The sequence below is a fragment of the Phoca vitulina genome, unplaced genomic scaffold (assembly GCF_004348235.1).
Source record: "Phoca vitulina isolate PV1807 unplaced genomic scaffold, GSC_HSeal_1.0 scaffold32, whole genome shotgun sequence".
In the NCBI taxonomy this organism is placed as follows: Eukaryota; Metazoa; Chordata; class Mammalia; order Carnivora; family Phocidae; genus Phoca; species Phoca vitulina.
Genome location: NW_022589735.1, coordinates 520,328 through 543,516, shown reverse-complemented (window position 1 = coordinate 543,516; position 23,189 = coordinate 520,328). Strand labels below are relative to the sequence as shown.

At 40.9% G+C, this 23,189-nt stretch overlaps 1 protein-coding gene across 2 annotated transcripts; it reads right to left on the bottom strand.

Moving 5' to 3' along the window:
• Positions 1–9,692: 9,692 nt before the first annotated feature.
• LOC116645242 lies at positions 9,693–22,958 on the bottom strand. 2 transcript variants are annotated; one of them, XR_004301929.1, is made up of 3 exons: positions 14,560–14,601; positions 12,575–12,655; positions 9,693–10,000 (listed from the first exon to the last, which is right to left on the bottom strand). XR_004301929.1 is itself a non-coding variant. In XM_032425312.1 (3 exons), the coding sequence occupies exons 1-3, from the start codon at positions 22,819–22,821 to the stop codon at positions 9,945–9,947; spliced, it is 330 nt and encodes a 109-aa protein (XP_032281203.1). In that variant the 5' UTR covers positions 22,822–22,958; the 3' UTR covers positions 9,693–9,944. The 2 variants fall into 2 exon arrangements, 1 of the variants encoding a protein (XP_032281203.1); XM_032425312.1 differs by lacking the exon at positions 14,560–14,601 and adding an exon at positions 22,629–22,958.
• Positions 22,959–23,189: the final 231 nt, after the last annotated feature.

The following is a 23,189-nucleotide window of genomic DNA, read 5'->3' as shown; positions in this document are numbered from 1 at the left end:
TGATTTTGGCTCAGGTCATGATCTCAGGGTTGTGAGAGCCCCAAATCAGGCTCCACACTCAGCAGGGAGTCTGCTGGAGATTCTCTCTCTCCCTCTCCCTCTGCCCCTCCCCCACTCCCACTTGCACTCCCTCTCTCTCTCATAAATAAATAAATCTTTAAAGAAGGCTCCTAAAATTATATCTAAGTATTGGGCGCCTGGGTGGCTCAGTTGGTTAAGCGACTGCCTTCGGCTCAGGTCATGATCCTGGAGTCCCTGGATCGAGTCCCGCGTCGGGCTCCCTGCTCGGCAGGGAGCCTGCTTCACCCTCTGACCCTCCCCCCTCTCATGTGCTCTCTCTCTCTCATTCTCTCTGTCTTAAATAAATAAATAAAATCTTTAAAAAAAAAAAAAAAAAAAAAATTATATCTAAGTATCTACTGATTGAGAGAAATATATGCCAAAAGTATAATTTAAACTTAGATAATTATATATTTTGCCCATTTCAGCAGCATCTACATATTGTTGAAAACATCTTCATTTAGTCTTACTTTAACATTGAACAAATACTTAGTGAATATCAACAATGTCCCATCAAATAAAGTTTCTAACTTCATGGAGTTTATACTAAAGGACAGAAATAACAAAGAAAAAAATATGATTATCTGAGATAATGACAAGTACCCTGAAGAAAATCAAACAGGGTAATATGACAGGGACTGGGAGAAGATTGCTTGAGGTGGATGTTCAGGGGAGGCCTCTCTGAGTAGGTGACCTTTAAGCTGGGACCTGAGTGACAAGGAACCAACTAAATTACCATCTGCCTGCAGCCAAGACATGGTAAACATACACATGAATTTAAATGCTCTACAGTTCCCCACAGGGAACCACTGTCATAAGGGAAAGACTGAGGTCAGCTCTGGCTTAAATCTTAGTCCTTAGCTTGCTCAGTCCAGGCCATATGAGCCTGCAGCATGCCTTTCCTGGCTCTAACCCATAGGCTTCAGTTTTCTGTCAGTAAAATGGGGCCAAGAGCCCAGATTCTAGGGTGCTATAAGGGTTAATTGATGCCTATAACATTCTTTAAGATGTTTAGATGAAAAACCTAGGGCTGTATAGTGGGTTATTAGAGCCTCCCAAGCCCCAGGGAAAATCTCTCCCTATCAGTAATGTAGGTCTTCTCTTTTCCAGTCTGTAGATGCGGGACAATGGTTTTCAAACTTTTGTGGGTATCAGAATCAAATTTTGTCATAGTATGAATTCTTGGACTCTTGGCCTGAGGTTCTGGGCTCTTATCTTCCTAGTTGTGTTCTTCTGTCTCCTTGTCCAGTGCCTCATGCTTTCCAACATTATAAATTTTTATCTTTGCAAATGGACCTGAGTATGCACTTGTCCATATATACTATGATTGGAGACAACTTTGGTCATTTTTCCTAAGAGCAACCCAGAGCAGAGACTGGGGAAGGCAGGAATGTGTCTGTATCTACTTCTCAAATGTAGACAGACGTTAGGAAGAGGATCTAGGGGAAAACTTTGAACAAAAGAAGGGAGGAATTGCTGATTGGTAGAAAATGAGAGAAGAAGGTGAGTACAAGGAAAATAACCCTGGTGTGAGGGTCAGTTCACTGCTTCTTACCACTTTTCCTGGTGCTGAATCCCACTATAGGGGCTGTCCAGGGCTTGACTGATCAATTTACTCATTCATTCAATAGATAAATACATATTAAATGTCTATTATACGCCAGGTAGTATAGTCTATTATATTCCTATGTGTAGGAGGAATTCAATGTGAAATAAGACAAGGTCTCTGCTTTCCTGAAGTTTCCACTCTAGTAGGGGGAGACAGAAAATAAATAAATAAATACAATGATATAAATATGACTATTTGTTATATAATACAGCATAATGCAATAAAGAGGGAGGGTTTGGTGGGTGACTACCTTAGACAGGGTTAATAAGGGCCTCTCTGAGAGGATAACATTTGAGTGGAGACCTGAATGACAAGAAGTCAGCCTTGGGAATAGGGGAGAGGGGGACAGAGGGAGTGGAAGGAAAGCATTTTTGGCCAAGGGAATATCAGTGCAAAGGCCCTCAGGCAGGAAGGACTTCAGAATGTTTGAGAAGGCCCATACAGCTACAGTGGAAAAGTGAGGGAAAGAACACTGCAAGGTGAGGTTGGAAAAAATGAGGATCAGTATGGTAGGCTACATAATGAACACCTTGGAAGAGGCAGTGTGGATGAGGCCTTGTCCCTTGGGGTAAGAATAGTAGGGGCCAACCTAGAATAGCCAAAGCAATATTGAAAATGAAGATCCAAGTTGTAGGACTCATAGTCTCTCATTTCAAAATTTACTTCCAAGCTATTATAATCAAGACAGTGTGGTACTTGCATTTGGAAATACATACAGGATTGACAGTCTAGGAACACACACTCACACTTATGGTCAATAAATTTTTTGAAGAGAGTGCCAAGACAATTCAATGGTGAAGAATAGTCTTTTCAACAAACGGTTCTGGGAAAACTGGGTATCTTCATGCAAAAGAATGAAGTTGGACCCCTACCTCATATCACATACAAAAATTAACTCAAAATGCATCAAAAACCTAAATGTAAGAGCCAAACCATCTCAGAAGAAAATAGATGTTAATCCTCATGACCTTGGATTTGGCAATAGTTTCTTAGATATGATACAAAAACACAAGGAACAAAATAAAAAAATAGATTAGACCTCATCAAAAATTTAAAACTTCTGTCCTCCAAATGGCACTATCTACAAAGAGAAAAGACAACCTGCAGAATGGGAGAAAATACATGTAATCATATATCTGATAAGGGACTTGTATCTAGAATATATTAAGAACTCTTACAACTCCATAATAAGAAAGGGTGCCTGGGTGGCTCAGTCGGTTAAGCATCCAACTCTTGATTTCAGCCGGAGTCATGATCTCAGGGTCATGATTTCAGGGTCGTGAGATCAAGCCCCATGTGGAGCCCTGTGTCAAACCCCATGTGGAGCTCTGCACTCAGCGTGGAGTCTGCTTAAGACTGTCTCTCCCCCTCTGCCCTTCCCCTCCCTTGCTTGTGCTCTCTCTCTAAATAAATAGATCTTAAAAAAAAGAAGACAGGGGGCTTGGGTGGTTCAGTCAGTTAAGGCTCTGCCTTCGGCTCAGGTCATAATCCCAGGGTCCTGGGATCAAGCCCCACGTTGGGCTCCCTGATCAGCGGGAAACCTGCTTCTCCCTCTCTCACTCCCCCCTGCTGTGTTCCCTCTCTTGCTGTGTCTCTCTCTATCAAATAAATAAATAAAATCTTAAAAAAAAAAACTTTAAAAATTATTTATTTATTTACTTGAGGGGGTGGGGCAGAGGGAGAGGGACAAGCAGACTCTGCTGGCATGGAACCTAACTTGGGGCTCTATCTCATGACCCTAAGATCACAACCCCAACCAAAACCAAAAGTTGGCTGCTCAACCAGCTGACCAGCAACCAGGCACCCCCAAATAACTCAATTTAAAAATATACAAGAGAAGGGGTAGCTGGCTGGCTCAGTCGGTGGAGCATGCAATTCTTGATCTCAGGGTCGTGAGTTTGAGTCCCCTGTTAGGTGCAGAGCTTACTGAAAAAAAAGTGGGGGGATCCAAATAGACCTTTACCTAAAGAATATATATTAATGGGAGGCACCTGGCTGGCTTAGTTGGAGAAGCCAGCGACTCTTGATCTTGTGGTCATGAGTTTGAGTCCCATGTTGGGTGTAGAGATTACTTAAAAATAAATAAATAAGCTTAAAAAAATAAAGAAGATATATTAAATGGACAATAAGCACCTGAAAAGATACTCGACATCATTAGCCATCAAGAAAACACAAATCAAAACCACAGTGAGATACCGTTCACACTCATGAGGATGGCTATAAATAATGAATATTGGTAAGGATGCAGAGAAGTTGGAACCCTCACACATCACTGGGGGGGAATGTAAAATGATGCAGCAACATTGAAAACAGTTTCTGTTCTTCAAAAAGCTAAATACAGAATTATCATATGATCCAGCAATCCCACTCATAGGTATATGCCCCCAAAGAACTGAAAACAGGGATGAAAACAGATACCTTACACCAATGTTCATAGCAGCATTATTCACAATAGTCAAAAGGTGAAAACAACTCAGATGACTCAACAACCCAAAGTTCTGAATAAACAAAATGTGTTATATCCATTCAGTGGAATATTATTCAGCAATAAAATGGAATGAAACACTGATACATGCTACAACATTGATGAACTTTGAAAACATCATTCTAGGTGAAAGAAGCTGGTCACAAAGGACCACATATTGTATGATTCCATTATGTGAACTATCCAGAATGGACAAATCTATAAAGACAGAAATTAGACTTTTGGTTGCCAAAGGCTTGGGGACTTGGCGGGGTGGGGGGAGGGTGTTGAGAGATAATAGCCAAGGAGTATAAGATTTCTTTTTAGGGCTGATGAAAATATTCCAAAATAGATATGATGGTTGTACAACCATCTGAGAATATAATAAAAGCCACTGAATTGTACTCTTTGGGTAAATTGTGTGGTCTGTGAATCATATTTCAATAAATCTATTAAAAAAATAAAAACATTGGTGGGGCAGAGCCTGGTTATCTAATTAGCAGGGTCACAACAGGGAGGTCAAAAACCTCTACGGCCTCCAACACCAAAGGAATTACAACTGCTGGGCAAGAACTGAGGGAATTCTCCAATACTGACTCCGGGAACCTTACAGCTAAGTGAACCCAAGGGAAGAGCCACAGTCTTGAGAGGTTTCTCCAGGTTGTTTTCAGAGACCTGTGTTTGTTCATCTCCTGTGACTATATCCATGTCCAAAGGTGATAATGTATAGTGATGCAAACTAGAGCTGTGTTCCCTTTCCAGATCCTCTGCTCTTTTCTTTGTCTTCTTTTTTAAAGATTTTATTTATTTATTTGACAGAGAGAGAGAGAGACAGTGAGAGAGGGAACACAAGGAGGGGGAGTGGGAGAGGAAGAAGCAGGCTTCCCACCGAGCAGGGAGCCCGATGCGGGGCTCGATCCCAAACCCTGGGATCATGACCTGAGCCAAAGGCAGATGTCCAACTGACTGAACCACCCAGGCGCCCCTCCTCTGCTCTTTTCAATGAGAATACATTTATGACAGAGTCCTTAGCTCCAGCCTGACCTATCTTTTGTTTATTAATAACCACAGGATCACAGAGCTGGAAGATCATCTCATCTTAAAGATGCAGAAACTGAGGGTCCAGAGAAGGAGAGTTACCTGCTTGATCACACAGTCAGTAAATGGCATTGAGGGGACTCAAACCATGGTATAATGACTTACCCCTAAATTCCCCCTCCTACTGACTAAATCCCTAATGACTCAGTAATAGCCTAAAGAAGGACAGGACTCAGGCCAAGGTGGAGGTGTATGTGGAGGTAGATGCAGTGTATGTGGCAAAGTAGTAGTTGTTACTGTGTTGGTTTATGTTTTTTTTCTCTTTAAGTTTGATTTATTTCATGTCAGCCTATTCTAATTAACCATATGGGACTGTGGCCTAGAAGAATTATTGGTTTTTTTTTTTTTAAAGAGTTTATTTATTTATTTGACAGAGAGAGACACAGCGAGAGAGGGAACACAAGCAGGGGGAGTGGGAGAGGGAGAAGCAGGCTTCCTGCCGAGCAGGGAGCCCGATGTGGGGCTTGATCCCAGGACCCTAGGACCATGACCTGAGGCGAAGGCAGACGCTTAATGACTGAGCCACCCAGGCGCCCCAAGAATTATTGGTTCTTAAAAGTCATTGAAGACTTTAGGCCATTTTAAGAAATGGGCCAGAACAGGAGGAAAGAAATACAAGTATCACTGCTCTAGGAGTCGTCCCTGGCTCCTCCCAGTTCCTGATATTGAGCCCAAGTGGACCAGCAGTGGCCCCTTATAGCTTGTCCTTACCATTTAATTTCAGGGTGTCTAAATAAACTCCTTAATGGCTGGGAAGTTCCCTCCCTGACCTTTCTAGTCTCTCTCTTCACCCTGTGCAACTGCCAAGTCTTGTCTGGAGACTTAGAGAGGGAGAAAGAAGGAAAGGAGTGCCTTTTCCCTTTCATAGATTCACACTAGAGATGTCCTAGTTCAGAGCTCTTGCTTCCAAGCTTCGACTGTTGGGTTAAAGATGAGTGTTGGCTGAGTAAGGAAAGACTGAAAACCCAGCAGAGTCTTCATAGGTCATCTCTTCCATCCTTCTGCCTCCCCTGCAACTGCTATATAGTACCCCAGCAGTTCGGAGACTTTCTGGTCTCAGAACCCCTGTACACTCTTAAAAATTATTAAAGACCCAAAGTCCTTTTATTTATTATTAAAACCCAAAGAGCTCTTGTTTATATATATGGGTTTTATCTATTGGTATTCAGTGTATCAGAAATTAAAACTGAGGAATTTACAAAAATCTTCAGTTCATAAATGTGAACATAAGTAACATATTTTTGAGAAAAAAAAAATATATATATATTTTTAAAGACTTTTTTATTTTTTATTTATTTGACAGTGAGAGAGACAGTGAGAGAGGGAACACAAGCAGGGGGAGTAGGAGAGGGAGAAGCAGGCTTCCTGCGGAGCAGGGAGCCCAACGTGGGGCTTGATCCCAGGACCCTGGGATTACGACCTGAGCCGAAGGCAGACACTTAACAACTGAGCCACCCAGGCGCCCCAAACATATATTTTTTCAAAGCAAAATTTAGTAAGAGTGAATTTTTAATGTTTGGCTTAATAAAAGACAGATTTTCCTATCTGCTTCAACATTCAGTTAATTGCAATATAGTATTTTCATTGAAGAATATGAAGAAAATCTGGACTCACATGGATATGTAGTTGAAAAGGGAGGGATATTTTAATGTTTTTTTTTAGATAATTGTGGTTATCATCTTTTTAAAAAAAGATTTATTTATTTATTTTAAAGAGAGAGAGAGCAGGGGGAGGGGCACAGAGAGAGAGAATCTCAAGCAGACTCCCTGCTGAGCTCGGAGCATGGAGCGCAATTGCAGTGCTCTATCTCGTGACCCATGAGATCATGACCTGAGTCAAAATCATGAGCCGGACGCTTAACTGACTGAGCCGCCCAGGTGCCCCTCATTATTATCTTTAATATCACACCAAAATTCAATAACTGTTAGTCTTCTAAAGGTTGAAACCGTAACTATAAATTTTTCATACTCTGTTACATTAAAATCCACTGGTCTATCTTTGCATGTTCTTTTATTTATCCATGGTTTTATAACATCATGTATTGGTCATTTGGGAAATACGGTTTACTGAGTTATACAGCTCTTGCAAATACTGACACATTTTATTATATACTGTAAAAAATACATTTGGCAATATCGTCACTTATCTCATCAAAAAAGTCTTAAAGTTTGGGGAACTGTTAACCAATGACAGTGGATACAATTTTCCAAAAATCCTCATTTTTGCCCCAAAGCTTGAATTTTATATTTGGAAACAAATACTGTCAGCTGTTTTCCTTCAAGTGGGAGTCCAGAAAATGTCTGCCAAATACACGTCTGAATTACCAAAATTTATGTCAGTCATACTTTCAAGTAAAAATGATGTTCCATGAAAAAATGGTTAGTTCAATTCACAACAAAAATAGTTGTATGAATGTTTTTCCTTGAGACAACCAATGTTCAGCAGAAGTGCTCTATGTATACTTCCCATTTCTTCACATAGAATATTAAAAATATATGTACTCAAAGGTTGAGATTTAATGAATAAAATTAATCTTTACTGCTTTATCAGAACATATTTATTTTTTTAAACTTTTTAAAAATTTTATTTATTTATTTTTGAGAGAGAGAGCACTAGCAGGGGGAGGGGCAGAGGGAGAAGGAGACTCCCTGCTGAGCAGGGAGCCAAATGTGGGACTTGATCCCAGGACCCTGGGATCATGACCTGAGCCGAAGGCAAACACTTAACCAACTGAGCCACCCAGGATCCCATTATTAGGACATTAAAAAAAAAACGATTTTATTTATTTATTTCAGGGAGAGAGAGTGAGCATGAGTCGGGGGAAGGAGCAGAGGGAGAGGGACAAGCAGACTCCGTGCTGAGCGTGGAGCCCTATGTGGGGCCTGATCCCATGACCCTGAGATCACAACCCCAGAAACCAAGAGTCTGACGCTCAACTGACTGAGCCACCTAGGCGCCCCCATTAAGGCATTTTTTAAAAGACTTATTTATTTAAAAAAAGAGGAGAGAGAGAGAGAGCATGTAGGAGCCAAGGGAGGGGCAGAAGGAGAGAGAGAGAAGCACAGTCCCCTCTGAGACCTGAGCCCTAAGCCAGCTGGATCCCATGAATCTGAAATCATGACCCAAGCCAAAATCAAGAGTTGGAAGCTCAACTGACTGAGCAACCCAGGTGCCCCTTAAGTGAAACTTTTCTATTATTTCTCTGTTGAGAGCTTAGCACTTGGATTTTGCACACCTGGGTGAGAAATCCATCTCTCACTTTCCACATGTACAACTTTTTTTTTTTTTTTTAAGTAGGCTCCATGCCCAGTGTGGAGCCCAATGAGGGGCTTGAACTCAGGACCCTGAGATCAAGATCTGAGTGGAGATCAAGATTCAGATGCTTAACCGACTGAGCCACCCAGCTGCCCCTATAGGTCCCATTCTTGCAACAGCATTTGCTCACTTCATGTCTCTTTGTCATATTTTGGTAATTCTTGCAATATTTCAAACTTTTTCATTATTGTATTTGTTATGGTGATTAGTGACCAGTGATGTTGCTATTGTAATTGTTTTGGGGTGCCATGCATGAACTGTGCCCACAGACGGCAAACTTAATAAATGTTGTGTTCTGACTGCTTCACCCACCACCTATTCCCCTATCTCTCTCCCTCTCCTCAGTCTCCCTAATCCCTGAGACACAACAATATTGACATTAGGCTGATTAATAACCCTATAGAGGCCTCTAAGTGTTCAAATGAAAGGAAAAATGGCATGTCTTTCACTTTAAATCAAAAGCTAGAAATGATTAAGCTTAGTGAGGAAGGCATGTTGAAAATCAAGATAGGCAAAGTAAATTGAAAACCTTCTGTAAAGGATTCACCATTCTAGATGCCATTAAGAATGTTTGGGATTTAAACTACCAACATTAACGGGAGTTTGGAAAAAGTTGATTCCAACCCTCATGGATGACTTTGAGGGGCTCCAGACTTCAGTGGAAGAAGTAACTGTAGATGTGATGGCAACAGCGAGAGGAATAGAAGTGGAGCCTGAAGATGTGACTGAATTGCCACAATTTCATGGTAAAACTTTAACAGATGAGAATTTGCTTCTTACAAGTGAGCAAAGAAAGCAGTTTCTTAAGATGGAATCTACTCCTGGGGCACCTGGGTGGCTCAGTTGGTAAAGCATCTGCCTTTGGCTCAGGTCATGATCTCAGGGTCCTGAGATGGAGCCCTGAATCCAGCTCCCTGCTCAGCAGGGAGTCTGCTTCTCCGTCTGCCCCTCCCCCTGCTCGTGCTCTCTCTCCCTCTCAGATAAATAAAATCTTGAAAAAAAAAAAAAGATGGAATCTACTCCCAATGAAGATGTTGTAAAGATTGTTGCAATGACAATAAAGGATTAAGAATATTATATAAACTTAGTTGATAAAGCAGCAGCAGGGTTTGAAAGGATTGACTCCAGTTTTGTTTTTTTTTTAAGATTTTATTTTTAAGTAATCTCTCCACCCAACATGGGGCTTGAACTCACAAGAGTCTCATGCTCTACCGAGCCAGACAGGCACCGCAGGATTTTTCCAATTTTGAAGGAAGCTCTACTGTTTGACAGCATTACATGCTACAGAAAAATCATTCATGAGAAGAAGAGTCCTTTAATGAGGCAAACTTCATTGTTGTCTTATTTTAAGAAATGGCCACAGCTACCCCAATCTTCAGCAATCACCACCCTGATCAGTCAGAAGACATCAACATTGAGGCAAGACCCTCCACCAGCAAAAAGATGATGACTTCCTAGAAGTTGAGATGATGGTTAGCATTTTATAGTTGCACCACTACTTATTTAACCACTTATTGATGGACAAGCAAGGTTTCAGTGAACACCTTCATACACTATTTTTGAACTCATGTGTGAGTGTCTCTGTGCCAATTCCCCCAGAATCGGAAGTGGATTTTGCTAGATCAAAGGGTGAATGCATTTAAAAATGTGAAGGCAACTCCAAACAGATTTCCCTAAAGATTTTATCAATTTACACTCCTGCTAATGGCATATGAGAGTACAACAAGGAACTTGTGAAAATAATTGTTGAGAATGAGATGATCAGGCTCTGAATAGTGGTCTCACCAGTGCTTTTGAGGGTTTTAAAATATTTTTGAGGGGCACCTGGGCGGCTCAGTCATTAAGCGTCTGCCTTCAGCTCAGGTCATGATCCCAGGGTCCTGGGATCGAGCCCCGCATCAGGCTCCCTGCTCGGCGGGAAGCCTGCTTCTCCCTCTCCCACTCCCCTGCTTGTGTTCCTGCTCTCGCTAACTCTCTCTCTGTGTCAAATAAATAAATAAAATCTTTAAAAAAATATATTTTTGAGTACTTCAGTTACTCTCTAGGAATTCAATATTTTTTATTTATTTATTTGACAGAGAGAGATATAGCGAGAGAGGGAACACAAGCAGGGGGAGTGGAGAGGGAGAAGCAGGCTCCCCGCTAAGTAAGAAGCCTGATGCGGGGCTCAATCCCAGGACCCTGGGATCATGACCTGAGCCGAAGGCAGACGCTTAACGACTGACCCACCCAGGTGCCCCTAGGAATTCTAATATTTATATGAAACCCCTAGTACACAGAACAGTATTGCTTTCTTTGGACTCGCTATTATGGCTCAATCTTGGTTAAAAACCTTGCCAGCTTATGAGCAGAGACATTGGGACAGACTAGGGCTTTAACCAAACCCCAGCTTGCCCATTTCTCAGACTTTTGTCCTACATAACTCTTGTAATGGTGAAGCAATCCTCTTCAAATGACAAACCTTTTTCATCTACTAGATCTATGCTGGAGAAGTCCAACCCTGGCTGTTTTTTTCTTCCTTGTCACCAGTGGTGCCAATGCCAGGGTTTAAGAGGTCCCTCTAGGTGAAAAGCTTCAGAGTAGAGTCTTGGCCACAATTTTTCTTATAGCTTCTGTGAGCTGATACCAGACTCGTGTTTCAACTAAACTGTCTATAGGTGTCCTCTTGGAGCCACAGCAAACACCATGCCACTTCCTTGGGGAAGAACATCTGGGAGGTGGCACTGTTACCTGCCCTGCAGGTGAACGCCATGCTGCGTCTCTTGTTTTATAGGCCTGCCTTGATGAGCAAGGGGTGTGGTAAACAAAGTTGAGTTCAAACACTCCACAAGAGTCTCTAAGAACAGTCCTCAGAGTGACTCATTTCTCACTTATAAGCCAAAATTACTCTTTGAGTTGGAATCTGGGGCTTGCTCTCTTCTCACTTTGGTAAGCAATGATGTACTTCTGATTCTTACAGGAAACATCAGAGGGTGATGGATGGAAACATCACCTTAGAGATTTTTGCAGGAGGTATTGACCCTAATGCCCAGTCCTCCAGTTTCTTCTTTATTAAAGGGGTAGTATGAGACCTAGAGGACTCCTTAAGGGTCCTTCTGATTCAAAAGTACTCATTCACTATGAGCTGGACCACCTGGAAGATAAGTTGAGTCTTGCTGTGGGGTTTTCTACCTAACTGTTCTCTCATCAGGAAAGTGCTCAGAAAATGAGATTCTAAACTTTCGCCAGTCCTGGGACCTTCTAGAGTCTGTGGCAGAATGCCCTGTACCTTGCAAGGAGAGTTCTAGAGGGGGTAGGTGTGGCTGCCCAAGTTGCAGGGTATAAGAGGACATAAGGAAACAGGATGTTTGGAGTATTTAGCCTCAAGTTTCCCACATCTGTGGAATAGGAGAGGTAGGGGCTTCATTGTGATGCACATGGTAAAGTTCCAGGTTTCTTCAAAGGATCTATTGATTACAGGCTCTTAGAACCCTGTTCTTGTCAATGAGCTTATACATGCAGATCAAGGTATCTGGGCTGATGGCTGACACTTATTCATCAGTGTGATTCTTGGGCTTCCCTTTTAATTACTACTGAGGGTTGGAGGAAAGTATATTTTCAGTATGCATCTTTCTGTGGAGGCAATACCCAAAATATATTCACCAAGGACTCACTTGGGGGAAAAGTGGCTTAATCTTCATTGCTAACCACATGACCTTTCTGCAGCGAGATGTTTTCTTTTATGAAAACCAAATCTATGACTTGACATCTTTTAAAAATTTGTTTTCAGGGCCGCCTGGGTGGCTCAGTCAGTTGAACATCTGCCTTTGGCTGGGGTCGTGATCCCGGGGTCCTGGGAGCACTGGGCTCCCTGCTCAGTGGAGAGTCTGCTTCTCCCTCTCCCCCTGCCCCTCCCCACTGCTTGTGTTCTCTCTCTCTCTCTCAAAAATAAATAAAATCTTCAAAAAAAATTGTTTCCAGTTACAGTAAAGATATTTATCTGTGTTTCTGTTGAATATGTTTCTCTTGGGGGTTTCTGGAGGACTTACCATATAATGTACATATGTAAGTTCTTCCCATTGCAGTCTGAAACCAAACACATAAAGTGAACCCATTACCATCTTCTTTACCTGAAAAAGAAAAAGAATCGTTCCTGCTTAATTTTCCCAATCCTGCCAATAAGTATCCCATTTGATCAATCCTCTGATTTTACACCTATAGTGATTTTTTCTTAAAACCTTTATTACATTTTTTTCTGATTACCAGAGTAATACATTACTTATAGAAAAATTAGAAATGTAAATAAGTAAATAGATAAATAAATAAATAAATAAAACCCACTATCCCACCATCCAGAGATAATCTATCTCTGTCCGATGTTTGTTATTTTTTTTGTTTTGTTTTTTAGTGTTTTTTTCTGTATTTAAGTAATCTCTACAGCCACCGTGGGGCTTGAACTCATGACCCCAGGATCAAGAGTCACATGCTCTTCTGACTGAGCCGGCCAGGCGCCCCCTGATGTTTGTCATTTTGATGTATGGAAATACTCTATTTATTGTAGTGTATTTAGAATATTATATACCTATGTCTGATTAACTTTTTTTTTTTTAAGATTTTTTTTTTTAAGTTATCTCTATACCCTAATGTTGGGCTTGAACTCACAACCCTGAGATCCAAGAATTGCATGCTCCAACAACTGAGCTGGTCAGGCACCCCAACTCTTTTTTTCTTTTTAAAGATTTATTTTTTCATTTCAGAGAGAGACAGAGCACAAGCGGGAGGTGCAGAGGGAGAGAGAGAATTTCAAGCAGACTCCATGCTGAGCATGGAGCCCCCTGTAGGGCTTGATCCCTTGACCATGAGGTCATGACCTGAGCCTAAACCAAGAGTCGGATGCTCAACCGACTGCACCACCCAGGTGCTGCCACACCAACTCTTACACATAAATTCCTAGAAGTCCAAAGGAATAAGCATTATTTATTTATTTATTTTAAAAATATTTCATTTATTTATTTGCAAGAGAGAGAGAGACAAAGAGAGAGGGGGAGAGCATGAGCAGGGGTAGGGACAGAGGGAGAGGGAGAAACAGACTCCCCACTGAGCAGGGAACCTGATGCGGGGCTCCATCCCAGGACCCTGGGATCATGACCTGAGCCAAAGGCAGATGCTTAACTGACTGAGCCACCCAGGTACCCCCCCAAAGGAATAAGCATTTAAAAAAATTATCTTTCACAAGAAGGTAGATCTTTATAACTTTTAAGTTACAAGGAAAAATTTGTAACTATGTGAGGTAATGTATGTTAATTAAACTTATTGTGGCAATCATTTTGCAATATATATGTATATCAAATCAAATTTAAGGTTGTACACTTTAGGGTGCCTGGGTCGCTGAGTCAATTAAGCATCTGCCTTCAGCTCAGGTCATGATCCCGGGGTCCCGGGATCAAGTCCCGCATGGGGCTCCCTGCTCAGTGGGGAGCCTGCTTCTCCCTCTCCCCTTGCTCTTTCCCCCTTCTCATGCTTTCTTTCTCTCTCTGTGTCAAATAAATAAATAAAACCTTTAAAAAAAAAAAAGGTTGTACACTTTAAATTAATACAATGTTATAGATAAATTATATCTCAACAAAACTGAAAAAAATCAAAATAAAACAATTTAAATTTTAGAATAGTTTTAGATTTAACATTTTTGGGGGGGGGTGGAGGGAGAGAGAATCTTAAGCAGGCTCAGCATGGAGCCCAACATAGGGCTCAATCTCACAACCCTGAGATCATGACCTGACTCGAAATCAAGAGTCCGATGCTTAACCGACTGAGCCACCCATGCGTCCCATAGAGTAGTTTTAGATTTAAAAAAAAGTTGGGAAGATAGTACAGTTTCCACCCAGCCTATATCCAATTTCCTCTATTACTAATATCTCACATTAGCACAGTACATGTGTCACAATTAATAAACCAACATTGACATATTATTAGCTAACTGATCCATTATTACTAACGGAGATCCATGCTTTATTTAAATTTACTTCATGTTTACCTCATGTCCTTTTTCTGTTCCAGTATCCCATCCAGGATACTATATTACATTTTGTCATCATGTCTCCTTAGGCTCCTCTTGACTGTGACAGTTTCTCAGACTTTTCCTGCATGTAATATCAAAGGTATATACTATCAATATGAGTTATCACTTGTTGATGTTAACCCTGATAACCTGGCTGAGGTAGTGTTTGTCAGGTTTCTCCAGTATCAGGTTACTCTTCCCCTTTCCATATTTTACTCTATGGAAGGGTATCACTATGCACAGCCCAAACTTAAGGAGAGGGAACTTCACCTCCTTAAGGGCAGGGTTTCTACATAAATTTGAAATTCTTCTGCTTGGAAGACTTACCTATTTTCCCCCTTTATTTATTTATTCAAACATTTATTTATACCCATATGGATTCAAGGGTATTTATTTTATACTTTGGGCCATCATTCAATACTATTTATTTGTTCAAATTATTCCAGCTTTGGCCATTGGGAGCTCTTTCAGTTAGCTCATATTCTCTCTCTCAGATGTCCTCATTAGTGTGTGTGTGTCTGTGTGTCTGTGTATGCATGTTTACTATTTTCTTACTTTCTGGCACTGTAAGATGCTCCAGGTTCATCTTGTATATTTCTTGCCCCAATCCTAGACTCAGCCATTTCTCCAAGGAGCCATGGTTCCTCTTATTGGAGAATGTTATTAAAAAACAAGATGTGGGTACAAGGTATGCATGTTGCTACTGGAATGGCATTTCTAGGTCTAGTATCATACAGAATTTTACCAGTCTGAAAAGTCCCTGTGCTTCATCTTTCAACCCTTCCCCCATTCCAACCCCCGGCAGTCGTTGATCTGTTTACCATCTCCACAGTTTTGACTTTTCCAGAATGTCACATATAAATAGAATCATACAGTATGCAGCCTTTTCAGACAGGCTTCCTTTACTTAGCAATATGCATTTAAAATTCATCTATGTCTTTGCATGGCTTGGTAGCTCATTCTTTTTTATTTCTGAATAGTATTCCATGCATGGTGATAACACGTTTATTTATTCACTTTTCGAAGGAGGCCTTGGTTGCTTCCATGTTCTGGTGATTATGAATAAAGCTGTTATAAACAATCACATGCAGAATTTTATGTGGATATGTTTTCCTCTCAGTGGGTAAATACCTAGGAGTGCAACTGTGGATTGTATGGTAAGACTATGTTTAGCTTTGTAAGAAACTTCCAAACTCTCTTCCAAAGTGGTTATACCATACTAGCAGTGAGTGAGTTCTTGTTGCTTTGCATCCTCACCAGCAATGGGTATTATCAGTTATTTGGATTTTAGCCATTCTAGTAGATGGAAATAAAAACTTAATGAAAGGATTTTTTAATCAACTCTATGCCCAAGGTGGGGTGCAAACTCATAACCCTGAGATCAAGAGTCACATGCTCTACAGAGTGAGCCAGCCAGACTCCTGTAAAGAAAGGATCTTGATACATAATGCCACATTTCTCCTCAGAAATTTTGTATCCGTTTTTCTGGAGTAACTTTTGTTCCTATACTCCTTGTTCCCTACATTTAATCAGGTACCAAGTCATGCAGTTTCTTTATGATTGCTGACAGTAAATTTTACTCCATCTGATAGTCACTCCTCTGATCTGGCTTCCCTACCTCACACCTGGACTGAGTGTAACAGCAAGACTGCTTATTTCCCAGACTCCAGTATTTCCTTGTTCTAACAAAACTCATGCAATACAGCCAAAACAAAACAAAATTGTAATCATCCCTTAACAATTTTTATCTTGGTAACTTTGCTCTTCAAGAACTATGGTGGGTGGCCTATTGAACCAAATTTAAAGCCCTCGGTCCAGTATTTAATATTTCTTTAAACCAAATTTCTCTTGAATTCCCATTTTGACTTCTCCGTATTGACCAAGTTAGTCTTTTTACCATCCTGACATACAATTTGAAGACTTTCACTTCTTTGTCAACATTCTTATCATTTCTTTCCATTTGGAATGCTTTACCTCTTCTGTTTCCCTCAGTCATTATCCTAGCTCAAAATGGTCATAATCAAGCTTTTCCCTAAATAAACTTACTCCATTTTAATTTATCTTTTATTTCCTATCAGTGCTGTAAAATAGTTTGTCATACTGTCTTGAATTTGTCTGTTTTCTATTATTCCCTGTGCATTTTATCTACCTAATCATCAACCAATAAGCATATATATATACACATATATATATATACATATATATATCAGTAGAGTTGAAAGAAAGTACATTAACTCTTCTGTTTCTTTTGTTTTCTCTAAAGCAGTTGGCACACTGCCATGCACATAGCAGGAATTGAATGAATGTTGGTTGAATGAACAGATGAAGAAATTGCAAAACTTATTTGAAATCAGTTTACTTAATTTAAATACTTAATTTTTATTACACAAAATATGTTAACTATGGAGAAATCTAGAAAAGAAAAGCCTAGAAAATACAAATCTTCAAAAAAGAAAAATAATTTTATAAATCTCTGTATAATTCCATTACCCCGAGATAATTAGTATTTTTTTTACTGTTTTTTTAAAAAGATTTTTTATTTTAGAGAGAGTGCACACGTGAGTGGGAGGAGGGGCAGAGGGAATTGGAGAGAGAGAATCCTCAAGCAGACTCACTGCTGAGTGTGGAGCACGACATGGGGCTTGATCCCAGGACCCTAAGATCATGACCTGAGCCGAAACCAAGAGTCAGCTGCTTAACTGAATGAGCCACCCAGGAACCCCTTTTTACTGTTTTTTTTTTTTTTAAATATGTTATTTATTAAGTAATCTCTGCACCCAACGTGGGGCTCAAACTTACAACCCTAAGATCAAGAGTGGCATGCTCTACCAACTGAGCCAGCCAGGCACCTCCCCCACTGGAGATAATTACTATTAATCTCAGTTTTACATGTAACCGACCATACTTTTTCTATGTATGCATGATATTTGAAGTGATGACTATGTTTTATAACATGAAATGCTTAAGTTATGTACCTTTAAAGTATACCTTTAAAGGTCAAATGTACAAACTATCTAGGTCTAAGAGCGTCACATACAGAAGTATACTGGTCACCTGAAGTAGACTTGCTGTTTCTGATTCCCAGCTCAGAGATCCTCCCACCAAATCCTACTTCTTCTCGATAACCCTAATGCATATTCTCCTTGACATGCTGTCCTTTACATAACAATTCAAGGATTAAGAAATTCTGACAGAGCCCCAAGGAAGAAGGTGGGTATTAATTATTGTCTCTCCTTTGTTCAGAACCTGGGTGATTCCACCACAAGAGGTATTTATATACTCATTAGTTTTAGAAGTTTGGAAAAAAAAAAAAACCAAAAAACTATTCCTCGCAGTAAAAGCGTATAATCAAATGGAGCAACATCACTTACTGACCTCATTCTCTTTTTTGGGTGGGGGGGAGGGGTAGAGGGAGAGAGAGAATCTTAAGCAGGCTCCATGCCCAGCACAGAGCTGGATGCAGGGCTTGATCTCACAATCCTAAGATCATGACCTGAGCTAAGATCAAGGGTCGATGCTTAACCGACTGAACCATCTAGGCACCCCTACTGGGCTCATTCTTGTTGGGCAGGCAGTAAGGATAGAGCTTTTAGGAGGGAAGCAGACATTTTGTGTATATATATATCCCCTTTTCAGGAAGGGTAAGCTCAATAGCAGAAGAAACTGTAGGAAACTTTCTGAATAATTTTCTTAGGCTGTGTAATGTGGTAGTCTAGCTGCAGGCGTAACTCCTTATTTTTTAAAATATGCCCACTTCCTAGATGTTGCCAGACATCTTGCAGGTGTATTCAACTATAGCTCAAATAAATAGTAGCCTTCAGTTTATGATTTCTCAATTAAATTAGTATGTTCCCAGCACCTCCTTGAGGACAGACAGTAGATTAGAAAGCTACACATCTGTAACACTGTTAAGTGGGGGGTGGGGGGGGAGGGAGGAAACAATCTAAATATTCAACACTAAAGACTGGATAAATCATGTAAACAGAATACTATGAAGTAGTAAACAAGAATGACAGAGCTCTTTGTATGCTAATATGAAATATCTCTAGAATCAATCAGGTGAGAAAAGCAAGGTACAGAAGTGTGTAGAGTAATATGCTGCCATTTGTATTTAAAGGGAAAAAATGAATTGACACGTACGAAATTGCTTATATATTTAAAAATCTCTAGAAGGCTATTTTCTTTTTTTTTTCTTGGAAAGACAGAGAACTGGTGCATGAAAGACAGGAAGGGGGAGGAGAGGCATAGGAAGAGGTGGGTAGGTGGGGAGGGGGAGAGGGAGAGAGAGAATCTTAAGCAGACTCCATGCCCAGCACAAAGCCTGATGTGGGGCTCAATCCAACAACCCTGAGCTTGTGACCTGAGCCAAAATCAAGAGTTGGATGCTTAATCAATGGAGCCATCCAGGTGCCCCTCTAGAAGAATACTTTAAAACCTAATAAGATGGTTTGGGCAACTCTTTCTGCCCACAGGTCCTGTCCCCATGCTTCAGTAAAACCATTCTAAGTAAGTAAGTAAGTAAATAAATAAATAAATAAGACCTAATAAGATGGTTTGCTTATGAGAGGGGATCTGAGTATATAATGGGCAAAGTAAAATGACTCCTTTCATTGTATTTTTAAAATTCTTTCTGAAATTTGAACCACGTGAATATATTAACTATTCAGATTTCTTAATGTGAAATTACATGGTCTAAGAAATTAACAATATAGTTGGAAAAACCAGAAAATGTTTTAAATTAAGTGTTTCCAGTTGTTATAAAAGAGAAAGATACTAAATTTGGTGGCAGTCAGGGATAACTCCACTAGAGTGCTAATTAGCAGGTCTATAAGAAAGATATAATGATTGGATTATTATATCAGTTTATCTGACTGATGAAGTTCCTCTGCCTTTAAGGGTACCAAGGAATCAATGTGATATAGTGGAAAGAGCATGGGTTTTGAGATCAGGCAGAAATAAATTCAAATCCTAGTCTTTCCATATATTGGTCTTATAAGCTTGGGTAAGTTATTTAAACTTTTTGGAGTTTCAACTTCCTCATCAGAAAATGGGTGAAATCTTAGTAAGTTTATTATAAAGGTTAAATGACACAACATCCAAGTGCAACATATTTTTTGGTTTACTTCCTTCCTTACATAGACAGGCTGAACTGAGATGCACTGACATGCAGAAATTAAGTGTCCTGAGAAAAAACAAGTTGCACATGAAAGAACTACAGTTAAAGTAGTTAAAGTAGCTTAAGTCCCCGTATCTACAATTTGTCAATCTCATATTGCTTTTTTTTTTTAAGATTTATTTATTTATTTATTTGACAGAGAGAGACACAGCAAGAGAGGGAACACAAGCAGGGGGAGCGGGAGAGGGAGAAGCAGGCTTCCTGCGGAGCAGGGAGCCCGACGCGGGGCTCCCCGATCCCAGGACCTTGGGATCATGACCTGAGCCGGAGGCAGACGCTTAACGACTGAGCCACCCAGGTGCCCCCAATCTCGTATTTCTTATAAAAAAATGAAGATTTTTATTACTTCAAAAGTTTTAAAAATCCTTGAGATATACAGTTTCTCCTTTTACCTTTTCCTTTTATGTCTGAAAGATGGTCAAAAGGAAGAGTGCTTTGAAATACACTACAACTACACCTTAAACAATACTCCTGCTGGTTTTTTGGAGGAAAAACGAATTTCCTAAAAGAGGGATTTTGCTCTCTACTGCTTATTTAGCATTTGAAAAATCAGTGTATTTTCTTTAGTAGCAAATACCATCTTAAGATATGATGTATCAAAAGCAACATTACCCAATAAATCACACTAAACTTACTGATATTTTACACTGAATACTTTGAGTGTGATTTGATATATTCACCAAATGTATTACTTGATATAGTAATTGACTAAATGATTTCTCAGTTAGTTTTCACTTTTGTAACACCACATGATGTGGTACGCATAGAAATATTAAATTCATGTTTAATGCAGTCTCAACAATAGCAGTCACCAAAATCTAGAAGATTGGGAGTTACTAAATCCTAAAATGATTACTCAATTGTTGTCAAACTCCTGGCAACAAGTGTCTCAGGTAAAGATCCAGGTGAAACAAAGATTATTGCTCAATCATATTTTCCTGGCTACACGCAGGGTTGATTGCTAGGCACTGAGTAAAGAGTATGTATTTCTCTTTCAAATATATTGGGAAAAATGCATATGCCCAGATTTCCTTTCTCTCTGTTCTTGAGATTCGTTACATTTGTTCAAAGAATTTAATGAGTTTGTTCAGGGAGTTGCATCAGAAATTATTTTGTATTAATGGTAGGAATGACAAGCAGTTCCTTTGTAATGTTGCACCAGTCAATACCTGTTTTTGCCTAGGGATGTATCCATACCAATTCTGGATAATCCAGCTTTGAAGTGGGTTGGGCAGAGCTGAGTTTTTTGTTGGTGCTATTAGTTTGGGTTGTGACCTCTCACACATGCCTTCAAAATTTAAACATCACTGAGAATACAGGCTAATTAAATTCCATAGATTCTAACTAAAGACAGTACACAGGGCATTTATATCAAAATAGTTTTGTAGAAAAGGTACAAGAATTTTTTCCATTTCCTATAACTTATTATCTAGAAAGAACATTCACCTAACATATTCTGCTTATAGAAAAGACTTCTTTTTTTGTATGTGAAATGCCAAAATTAGAAATTACCATGCCAAAGAAATGTTCACAATCTCCAAAATGTTCTTTAAGCTTGGCAGAATCAAATTTTAAAAAATTGTTATGTATATACATTTAATATTTATTTATTTTAGAGAGAGGGATCGCCAGCGAGTGGGGGGAGGGGCAGAGGAAGAAGGAGAGAGAGAATCTCAAGCAGAGCGGGAGCCTGACCGCGGCTGGATCTCACCACCGATGAGATCATGACCTGGACCAAAATCACCAGCCGGTCGCCTTACCGACTGAGCCACCCAGGCGCCCCCAAATCGTTGTATTCTTTACAGAATTTTCAGATTACAGTTCAAGGTAGGTGAAATATTAAAAATTGCAAATCAAGATATACAAAGACCTTTGTTAGAGTTGCAAGAGAGGAGATGTGCCAAATCTCTTGCTTTTAGCCAATCTAAGTCATATGGACATTCTCTGGGTCAAAGGACATTTGCCAGACAAACTTCACCAAACGCCTTTCTGTTGATCTTTGATCATAGGATTAGTTGAAGCATGAGTATTTTAAAGCCCCTCTTTATTGACAAAGGAGATAGAGGGATAGAGATAGGGATAATAGAAGTAGAGATAGATCCTTAGAAGGGGGAAAGACACCTCCGCACGCCGCTCCCCTCCCTCCCCCCCAACTGCGGCCCCCTGCCTTAGCTAGCTTGTTTTGCATCACCGAGATCTGACAAGAATTAGTTTGGTTGGCAGGACTCAGGAGCAGGTGGAAAACTCCTGAAGGAAGAGTAACTAACCAAAATGGGTCTTTAAGTTTGGCACTTTGCTAACCGCCTTATGTTGGTTATCTGATGTATTCATAACAACAACGCAATGAGGGACGTACTAATATTAGCCCCATTTTACAGATGAACGGACTGAAAGTCAGAGATTCAACACAAAACGCCCGTAGGTCACACAGCAAATAAGTGGCGGCACCAGAATTCCTAACAGCTCCAGAGCACGCACTCTTCACACCGCTTTCAGCCCTCCGGTCCGATTTCCTCGAGCTGTTCGCGGCCTTCCCACCTTCCCTGGTGGGACAGTTCCCAGTACTGAGGCATGGCGCTGTCCAGCCCTCAGGCCCGCCGCCTTCCACAAGCAAGAGAACGCGGCGCCGCGAGGCCATCCCGCCTGCAGGTTGTAGAACTGCCGCGCCCAGCCACGTCCCGGCACGCGGGCTGGCCGAATCGCCTCGGGGCGGCCATCCCAAGCAGCCCCCCCTGGTCCCCTCAGCTTCGCGCGCTGGGCTCCACTCGGAAAGGCTGGAGGCGCCAAGCAAGAACAGCTCTGCCTCCTCCCCTGTCCCAGCCCCCTACACCCCCGCAAAGAGCCAGAGGCGTAGGTTACACAATCTCACCTGTCCCAGAGGTGGCGACCGCTCTAGTGACTGACGCTCCGCTCCTCCAACCAGGGGCTGTCAGGAAGGTGGAGACTAGATGAGACTGATTGCTTCTTTCCTCCAATCCCCGTGCAGCAACTCTCCGGCCGCAGTCTCGGCGTCTGGCGGAGAGCGACAGGTGGGAGCTTCGTAATCTCCGTACCTCTTGCATCCTTGACAGATAAGCCCCACTAAACTCAGGGTGAATTCTACTCCAAATCTTACCAATCCTTGAGGGTCGTCACCTCTGCCGTCATTTTAATCAGAAGTGGAAATTCCCCAACCCTTTCCCGTCACCTCAGAAGGGGGCGGGATGAATGGTACTATTGCGGGCCAATTGTACCACGCGACGTCCTGTGACAAAGTGATCGACACTTTATGGCGCCAATGAAGCCTCCCATTGTCAGGGGTCACTATGACTGACCACAAGGCGAACTAATCCACTTTAAGGTCGTGACGCAACAGTTAGAGAGGTTGACCAATAGACGTAGAAAAAGACCGGAAGTCGGCGCGTGGGGACTAGGAGGCGGGTGTTCGCAA